This window comes from Oryzias melastigma, linkage group LG12 (assembly GCF_002922805.2).
Source record: "Oryzias melastigma strain HK-1 linkage group LG12, ASM292280v2, whole genome shotgun sequence".
In the NCBI taxonomy this organism is placed as follows: Eukaryota; Metazoa; Chordata; class Actinopteri; order Beloniformes; family Adrianichthyidae; genus Oryzias; species Oryzias melastigma.
Genome location: NC_050523.1, coordinates 12,125,793 through 12,135,984, shown reverse-complemented (window position 1 = coordinate 12,135,984; position 10,192 = coordinate 12,125,793). Strand labels below are relative to the sequence as shown.

The window sequence follows — 10,192 nt, the reverse complement described above, 5'->3', positions numbered from 1 at the left end:
ACCCGCTTCAATGACAATCGAGTTTTTGGTGATTTTAACATGTTTTTGTAGCATTTTTCTCATGATGGAGCACATATATAAGAATTAATATTGCGTTTCTGTGTATTTCTTTACTCAAATCGTTGTAAATCAGATCAAAAAGTTTTAACATTTTGTAACATTTAAGCTACAATCATCAAGCCACACCCTGCTCCACTTCATTCAGCATCCGTGTAGTTGACTAGATCCATGTACGAATTTTTTGGGTGAATTTCTAAATAACTACTTCCACTTTGCAGAACCTATGTCCTAAAAAACGACACCGTTTATTTTTTAAATTGGTATGATCATAATTAAAAGCCCATTGGAAACACTTTTAGAATAGAAGATTAGAATGGGACTTTAATTAGGCAAAACAAAAGTCTGCTCAAAAATATTCTGTACCCACAATTGTTTTTTGATCAACACTTTCTTTATTTAAAATTTATTTTAAAAAAAAGTATTCCATATTTATATATATATAAAAACATAACTACAGATACACACCCAGGATCACAGCTTGGTAAATTGTCATTATGAAGTTTTATAGTAACTTTATTTTTAGCTTTTCTTTGATTTTCAGCCACTTCCTTTAAAGGTTTATTTATCTGTCTTCACCCAGTCATCTCCTCTGCATCCTCCTCAATAATACTGACCACCTTTGTGGCTGTAAAATAAAAACAAAATTCCCAATGTTTGATTTTTTGTAGGTTTATTTCACAACCTTTGCTTTAACTAATCAATTTATATATATATATACTTTGTATATAATTTTTACGGATTGTTTTACCCTAAAACAGACATTTTCTTTAACTGATCTGAGCTAAAAATATTCCATAGAGAAACAATCCAGTGTTGTTTAATAAATGGAATTGTGATGCAAGTGAAAAATACAGAGGGCACAACTGGAGACTTTTTTTCACAACTAAGATTTCTCTCAAAGAAACAGAAGAGGGTTAAAACAATAAAAAAAAGAAAAAAAGGCATGGAAAAATTGACTTTAAACTCAGAACTCTGAGAAAAAAGTCAGAGTTCTAAGTTTAAAGTCAGAATTCTGGGGGAAAACAAATTATAATTCTGAGTTTAAAGAATTCTGAATCTAAAGAATTCTGAGTTTAAATTTTGAATTTTGAGAAAAAAAATCTGAATTATGGAGGAAAACAACAAGAATTCTGAAAAAAAATTGAAATAAAAAAAAATCAGAATTCTGAGTTTAAAGTCAGAATTCTCAGAAAAAAAATCTAAAAAAGACTAAAATCTGAATTCAGTCATGAGCACTTGTTGTATGAGCACTTTGATGTCCTCCCTCAGTCCAAAGATGTGAGTGTGATTGTTTGACCCCACAACCAACTGGCAACCTGCCCTCACCTTTACTTAACAGCATATGGGACAGGCTCCAGCAACCCTCTGACCCCAAAAGGGATTCAATGGGTTCAGAAGATGGGCGGAGCTTATAATTCACTATTTGTGATAAGGAAAAACACCCCATAAAAGTGGATAAACAGAATGAAACTTCCAGCGAATCCAGATCACATAAAAAGTTCTGATTTTGAGAAAGCAGACCCACCATTCCATAGTCAACTCCGTTGGAGATGGTGTGCCTCCTCTGCTCTTCCCGACTCCGCCCATGGCGCCTGGAGCCCCCGGTAAACCCAGTGGCCGATTCACTCTGAGATCTTGGCAAACCAGATTTCACGACACCTAAAGAAATGTGAACCGGACAGTTTAGGGACAACCTGGAATGCTGTAAATGTGCGGAATAACCTGCAAATGTAGAAGCATTTTTTGAATACACAAAAAATATAAAAAACAAACTACATATGTTTATATGTATAAGAAAATATACCACAAAAGATTTCATAAATCCTGCATGTTGACATTCTGAGCTGATTTGCATGAAGAAATAAAAGAAAAACGGAATTAATATAAATTGTATCTGCTTTCTCAACCACTGGAGGGAGCTGCAATCTTTCAGGCTGACATTCATTACAGAGAAGCCAAATAATGCCACTAAAGATTCATTTACTCCTCGTTTTAGTCACCTGATTGCAGAGAACACCTCTCAAATCAACGTTGCAGTTTCCCATTAGATTCATCTCCAATTACACGCTGATTTAACGAGGAAGAGGCAGGAGATGTAATATTCTACCCCATCTCGCTGTCGATTTCAATGTGCGAGCACGATGACAGAGTTACCGAGCATGAATGTTAGGAATCCGCGCTGAAGCTGGGGGCGTCGGGGAGGATTTCATTGCAACAGTGATTCAGTGAGCCCTGCTCTGTCTGCTTTAGTACACACTAATCCAGCAGGGTTTGGCTGCGTGTGAAAGGTTATATCACAGGCAGGAACGCTCATGATGGTCAGCCCAGAGGATTTAAACTCCCAAACTTAACATCCTTCACTTGGACTCATTCATTGCAAGACGACAGGCATAAATATACAACTGTATACGTGCTTTTTAGTGGAGGAGGTGTTTATCCAAGACATGTTATTATACAGATGTTTGAATATTTTTTAAAGGATTTCAGACAGAAAAATGATCTCCTGCATGAATGTCTGCCTTTCCTCTGATCCTAGCTAACGTCAACTGGCTAATCGTGCGTTCAAAACTAGTTTAAATCGAGGGTTCTTCTTAACCAGGCCTTGTTAAAGCTGTGACATAATAGTAGTAAATGAGGAGAAAGATCCCTGAGTCGAGCAGTCAGTGATATTGACTTTCACTGGGATTCAATTAAGGACTCTCTTCATTGCTGTCAGCATTAACGCAGCCGGATGACCAATGCTGACGTGCAAGAACTTGTCTGATACTTGTAAGGATTTCGTGTCTCAGTGCATCCAGCAAGAACCTAAGATTTTGAGAGGAAACTCTTAGGGTCTATTTAGACTGGAAAAGTCTGTTGGTCTGGACTGAGTCTGCTTAATTTGGTCCAGATTGAGCCCCAAACATTTCTATTCCGGACCAAAGCTTGTAAATAAAACCACGTGACTAAAGATCTCTTCAGTTATAGGACAGGAATTACGAGGGCGGGCAAATGAGAGAATGAGAAGAAGAAGAATGGAAGTTGTAAATTTTGCTTTAGAGAGCGGTTCACTTTAAACAAACCAAATGTCTCCAGTCAGAAAACACCCTTAAAAACTATAAACTAAAATGACGTGTTATAAAGACTTTATGGCATAACTTTTTTATGCATGTGTATTAATGACTATGTATGTACTGTATTTACTTGGCAGCAAAAAAATGGGACAAAATCTAATTTGATATGAAAATGAAAACTAAGGGGAAAAAGAAATAGGATTTATGGACTTATGCATACTGATCTCTCTTTATTTTTACTTTCTTAGAAATTAAAATTAAAAAACAATCTATAAAAGAAATATTATGCATAACTAATCGATTCATCCACTTAGATCCATCTGTTAGTGGCAAGTTATTAATCAAATTCAACTTTAAAATTGTTCAAAAATTAAATAAATAGATTGCAAACCATCTTGTAAAATACTATTTTCCAAGAGGCACAGTAGGTTTATTTTACTATAGCATAGAAACAATCAAGTGACATCACTGTGTGCAACACACATATAATGTATGTAAAAAATGATCAAGAAATCATTACAATCCAATGTGAATTTTGCAAACACATGTGACCATACAGTGTGGTTCATAATGTTCAGTTTGTATTATTTGATGTGGAAGAAACAACAGTGGGTTGACCTTTATGAAGCTAAAACGTGAATAGATTTACCATTAATTCTTGTTTATTTGTTCACATATTTAATCTATACTTGTTTATGTTGAAAGAAATGCAAGGAATCTGGAAAACGTCACCTGCACAGCTCAGTACCAGGTATGTATTTATCTCTGAGTCACACTGGATGTATTTTGGATAAAGATTTTCTGGATTTGTTTAAGGTCAGTGAATCCGATCGGTCAAAACGAAACCAATATCGAAGAATCGTATAGGCAGCCATAAATTATGATATGAATCGAATTGTTGATCAAAAACAGATGTTTTGTTGTATAATTGACTGTAATAACATTTATAATGTGATAGATGGTGGTTCATAAATGGTCAACAATATAGTCTTTTTTGTCAAAGTTGAATAAGTATTAAACTGGATCTTCTGATGTTCTTATCAGGTTTTAATTGTTATTATTTTAAGTAATCTGATCTATCCAGAGGAATCTGGTTTTCTTTTACATATTTGATCTCTTCTCTGAGTGTGTAATAGAATCACAGTGAATGGTGATAGTCACAGCTGGAGTGGAAACTAAATGACCAATGACAGATGTTTGGAGATGAGAGCCAGCTGTCATCATCTCCTAAACTGATGAGGGTTCGATTCCTCACCTCCTTCCTGAATCTGTGAACCCTCCAGAGCCAGGGACTCGATGGACCGGACTCCGCTCCTCTGCGGCTCGAATGGTTTGGTAGGGTGACCCAGGTCGGGTCGGTACCCCCCACCACCCTCCGGTGGTACCGGGATGCGCTCCAAACTGCGCCCGGACCTCTCCAAGCCCGAACCGTACCGCGTGGGTCCACATTCGGAGTATCCGGGTCCCTCCCGGTTCTGCAGAGGCCGGTTCTGGTGGGTGTTGGTGATGTTGCTGGGCCTCAGCGGGCGGACCTTGGACAGCGGGGCGGGTTTCTTGGGCTCCTTCAGGAGCTGCTGGGCCTTCAGGTGGTGGGAGCCGTTCTCCGGGTTGAGCATGGAGTAACGCAACCCCGCCACGAACCTCTCGAAGGTGAGACAGCCATGCGGAGGGGTGACCCTCCGGAGGCAGCCCAGCACCCCGCCGGGCAGGTCCCGGGTGTCTGCGCCCTGCCAGCGGCTCTCAATCTCCGAGATGTGGACAAAACCGCGACCCCCGTCATCCAGGATGTCAAACAACGTCCTCAAACTGTGTAGGAAGGCTTTCGGGAGTCCGTCTGTGGAGTAATCCGTCTCTGTGAGCTGCATTTTAGTACTTTTTAAGCTCTCCGCAGGATTTTGAATCACCTCCTTCCTTGACCCAACTTTCCCATAAATCCCTGAAGTGCCGTTTAGCTTGTAGCTCTGGTCGGACGCTAATAAAGCCATGGAGGCCTCAAAAACCAACAAAATAAAACACAAAACTTCTACAGACGGACTAATTCTAAATTATTTCACTGTCCAACCACTCATATAAATATTTACTTACGAAATAAACTCCAAAATTATATCAACTTTCGCCTCCTCACACTCCTGATTTGAACTGAGCTCCTCCGCTCTGACACTGTCCAATGCTGTGACCCGTGCTTTCTATTTTACCACAAGCTCCGCCCACAAATAGCTCCTCGAATCAGCCATTGGCTGACATCTGCACATGCTCGTCACTGATTGGTTGGTGTCCGAGGTAGGCTTAAGTTTGAGTTGAGCTTTTGTTATTATTAATGCGGAGACGTTATTCATGAAACCTGCATTTGATTATGTTCTCCACAGCTCTCATCTTACAGAAGCCATATACTTTTCATAAAATATACTGTTTAGCGGCATCAAAAGGATGGAAACACAACTCTTTTGTCAAATTTTAATATTCATGTTGCCTTTTTGTTGCAAATTATTTCAAATACTTGATTTTGAAGGTGTGTTCCTTATGAAAGTGTCTATTTTTTTGTAATATTATTAAAAAATATATATATTTGGTAATATGTTAAGTTTATGGACTTATTTAGAGCAACTAAGTGCTAATTCACGTTTTAAAGAATTGGTTCAAATGATAATTTATATTTTTTTTATTGTTAAAACCAAAATAGTCCTGTAAATGGTCATTATTTAGCTCCAGGGGTGCACAAATCCAACAAAAGAAATACAATAAAGACCTAAAAGTCTTGTAAGTTATTCTAAAGATAGAGTTTGGTCACAATAGTTTGATTTCCCTCTTTTTAACCTTTAAAGATTTGAAGAATAAATCAAATTTGTGCAGAATTTTTTTTTTTAATTTTTCAATAAATTTGATGTCTTAGTTTGCTCAAATTTGCAACACTTATTGAAAATTATGGATATTTTCCATTAAATAAGTTCCTCATATGACAAACACAAGTATTATATAACTTGTCATGTATGCATTGTCCCAACTAGACATACCTTAAGCTACCTATAATGCTAACAACAGTTTTATTGCACAATAACACACTGAGAATCCTTGAAAACAAATATCGAATGAGACTAAGTGTATTATCGTTGATTACTATTTGTACATTTAATGTTTATAGAGTTTCTTTAGTACAACTTTGCAGAACGCTTACATGAAACTTTCCTTACTTGTGGAGAAACTGCCTCCACGCAGATATGTGTTTGTTCCCAACCTGCCCAGACATGAACCCTTATACCGTCATCTAAAAGACATTCTGTTTAAACTGAAGAAACTCTCACAAGATGCCTTGATCATTGACGGTCTTAAACTTTCTTGTCAGACCAGATTTTTAAGAGTCCCTCTTGTTCCTTTTTTTTATTATTATTTTTGAGAATTTGTTTTTTTGCAGAATAATTTATGGAAATTAATTGCACTTTGATGGATCACATCAAATAGAAACAACATTTTATTTCATTTAAGATGAGGAGATTTCTGAAAAGTGAAAGCAAGTTCAATTGGTTACATAATCAAATGGTGAAAAGAGACAGGAATGGGTAACTGTTCAACTTAGAGGATGAGCTTTCACTCCTACCCTCTAAGCGGTTGCATAAAGAAGCTCAGACATGTTTGATATTTTTAACCCCTTTAGGGATTGCAACAGAAATATAGTAACACATTGAAAAGAAAAAAAATATGTTTTTTTTCAGGGTTGAAGGGGTTCATACCACCAGTGTTTTTTAAACACATCCAAACCAGTTCTGCCCGATAAAGGTATTATTACTCTCCACTGACCTTCCTTCTCTTTAACACAAACACTTCTCCCCCATCATTATCTCCAGTTTGCCGCCAGCCTCTCTGCATCTTCCCTTGAGCGTTATCAGTGTGCGTGTGACAAAGGATTTCAGAGCGTACTCCCTCTCAAGATGCAGAAAGGGAGTCCAGAACCATTAACTCTTGATGTGATAAGTCAGACTTGAACTGCACTGGGGGAAACGGTCAGAGAGCAGAAAAGGAAGACGGGAAAAAAAAACATTACATCAGAACCGAAAGCAAACTGAGTTATTACTGTTGTCAGCTCCATGAAAAGCTTGGACTTTGTATCCTAATGGGATGCTTAAGGCTTCCTGAAAGACTCCATTGTTTCTTTAGCTTGTTAGTAATTATTTCTGAAGAAATAATATCAATACATTCTAAATATGTCTGCAGAAAGAACTACAGTTTTGCATCATTTTTTTCTGAAAAAAAAAGGTTAAAAATAATCGAACAGGTTGCATTTTTGTCATGTTTTTCTCATAAAACAAGTTTCCTATCAGTTTAAAACTGCAGCACAGAAGCCTAGCATTTGTATAAACAAGAGTTCTGTTGCAACTGTCAAAAAATACGTCAAACAATAAATTACTTTAACATTTTAAGCAAATGAGTCTTTACTTGATACCCAACTTGTTAAAGTCCCACATGCGAATAATACATATTGCAATAAGGTGAAAAGACATTTCAAGAGAATAATGGACTCAATATATGGGGGTTGTGCTGAGTGTTAAAATTCTGCTTAATATGGATTCAAAGAGCCATGTGAGTGTTGACTGGATCATTATAGTTTATTATTATTTTTTTTTGTAAATTCCAGTTAAGCTTGAATATTTGACATTTATTCCTCCCGCCTTATCAAACATACAATGTCTGTACAGGATCTGTCATTTTGCTGTTGCTCTTTAAGCAGATGATCTACTTCACACAATGTATTCCTATGAAATGCTGATACTGGAGCACTTTAATCTGAAAGCTGCTCGCATTCTTTTTGCCAGGAACACCAACATGTGGGTGTTTTTGCACTGATAATGACAGACAAGTACAACGCCTTTTTTTTCACAAAAAAAACATGCATTTGATGAATTCTACAAAGAGGTTTGTGAATTGCTCATGTGTGCAGAGGACAGAGAAAGATCCTAACTTAATCCCCCACAGATATACACATGAATCCCAATCTTTTTTGTAAGCTGAGGCATTTTTTATGTTTTTTGCCCTATTTCTCCTGGTTTTTACTCTTTTGATGAAAAAACAAAAAAATGACAAAGCAATAAATACACCAATTTGATTTTTGCTTTAATCTTGCTAACAGAAACCTGCTGTCCTGATGGGAAAGTGACAACAATCAAAGACAAATCTGACTGTAGGCTAATATTGAGCATCCCCACATCAGTTCAGTTTATAACCAATGAAGGTCAAAACAGGCCCTGTAGTGACAAACTAAAAGAAACATGCAAAATATTCCTTTGTAATGGAAAAATAAATCAATAGCTGTTTATTGCACACTTATGCTGCTTTGTCTTTCTTTGCTACATTGAAAAAATATATAATAATTTAATAATCTTGTTAGATTAGACAATAGAAATGAAAAAAACTTCAATTGTTTACAATTTAATAATAAAGTATCCACAAGTGCTTACAATAATAAAGAAAGGGTAATAGATCTTGTCTAACAACACTTCTCAATTTAAATAGACATTTGCTTTAGTTTTTCCTCTTATATATAAACTATTCGGCATTTTGTCAAATTGTATTTCAGTACTTATATTTTTCAAAACAAAAATTGTCCATTATTTGTTTTCTACAGCCCAGAAAGTGCCCCAAATACATATTTACAGAGTGTACAGCATCATCCAGTGGCTGTTTTTGGCAGTACAATTTATATTCTGTTATACAAAACACAAAAATACACAATCTTTAACAAAACCAAAGTCTCACCAGCAAATTCCTTTTAAAAACACAAAAATAATTATTGACCTGTGATTAAAGCAACTTCTTCTTTCTGTCAAAATAAGAAAGTCTTTGTGTATTTATACACTTTTTAAAACCCAAATAAATGAAATTGCACCTGTGTGACACAAGAAACAAAAATCCAGTAGTATGCAGAATCCACTTTGTGATACACAGCTCTCTGTTCTGGAAAAAAAATGATCATGGGTAAATGATTCACTCAATTATGTCGCCGTATTTTGTCTTCTGGGGTCCTTTTGATTCTTCTGGTTGATGAGGAACTGAAAGACAAATGCAAGAGAAAAGCAACAATCAATCCATGTCTGAGTAACAGAAGCTGTAATTATAAATCTTTTACAACTAAAGGCTACAGGATCTAAAATGCATACAAAGAAAAAATGGAGAATGTCCTAAAAAAGGAACATCACTAACAGAGATCGTTGGTAGAACAAAATATTAATTTTGATTCCTGTTTGTTACAGAAAACTCTGGTTCTCACCCATTGCTGGTGATCTGTCTGGAACTTTGCCGGTCTCCAACAACAACCAAAGGTCAGAGCATTTCTGCGTTTCCCAGCGGGTCACTGCATAACTCCCCAACGATGACCCCACTGCAAAAAAATAAATAAATAAAAAATAATAAATAAATGTGGTGACAAAGCAGATTCATTCCGCAAAGCGCTGTTAAAAGATATGACGCTACTCACGTATTGAAACAAGGAGATTCCATTGTAGAGGGTAAGGGAGCTTCCTTTGTATAACTTTCTGAAGGGCAAATAATCCTGCAATACCTGTAAAAATAGACCAGGAGGTGATGAAGAGGAAAAATTTACAGCAAAATACTTACTAAACACAAGTTTCAACAATTACATTTGATAACAATGTAACTACAAATTGAATCAGTTCCATTTTATTTTAAATATTTTGATTTCCAGCTGGTAAACTGAATAGATTTTCACTTTAAATGCCCATTCTGAGGAATAGAAATAAGAATAACTAACATTTTCCTTAAAAAAAGCTTAAATCCTTAATTAAAACAGGTCAATATTTTTTTTCTTTTTCACTTAATCAAGAGAAATAGTCTAAAAATACAGAAAATATTGCAGCTAAAAATTAAGTGAAAGAAACTGCTTTTTTTGCATACGTCATAACTAATTACAGAGATAACTGTCACTTGATCACTTTATTTCACTGGTCCTTGCACTGGCCACATAAAAAAAGAACATATTCACATTGGTTTCTGTTTATCTTTACATCCCTTTTTGTATTAATTTTTAAACATCTCCATTTATTGTAGCTGATTGTTTGTACCATAAACCACGA

The 10,192-nt window shown here is 36.0% G+C and overlaps 2 protein-coding genes across 2 annotated transcripts in view; both read right to left on the bottom strand.

The window, feature by feature from the left end:
- Positions 1–5,400, bottom strand: part of sapcd2 (suppressor APC domain containing 2) — a 9,986-nt gene extending 4,586 nt beyond the window's left edge. Inside the window, exons 1-2 of the mRNA XM_024257732.2 lie at positions 4,369–5,400; positions 1,586–1,719 (exon numbers count right to left, since the gene is read on the bottom strand). Of these exons, the coding sequence (XP_024113500.1) occupies positions 1,586–1,719; positions 4,369–5,098 (864 nt within the window). The 5' untranslated portion in view covers positions 5,099–5,400. The remainder of the gene's footprint in view (positions 1–1,585; positions 1,720–4,368) is intronic.
- Positions 5,401–7,686: 2,286 nt separating this feature from the next.
- The window catches only part of tmem141 (transmembrane protein 141), a 5,010-nt gene continuing 2,504 nt past the window's right edge, over positions 7,687–10,192 (bottom strand). The window contains exons 3-5 of the mRNA XM_024257726.2: positions 9,577–9,660; positions 9,370–9,480; positions 7,687–9,151 (exon numbers count right to left, since the gene is read on the bottom strand). Of these exons, the coding sequence (XP_024113494.1) occupies positions 9,087–9,151; positions 9,370–9,480; positions 9,577–9,660 (260 nt within the window). The 3' untranslated portion in view covers positions 7,687–9,086. The remainder of the gene's footprint in view (positions 9,152–9,369; positions 9,481–9,576; positions 9,661–10,192) is intronic.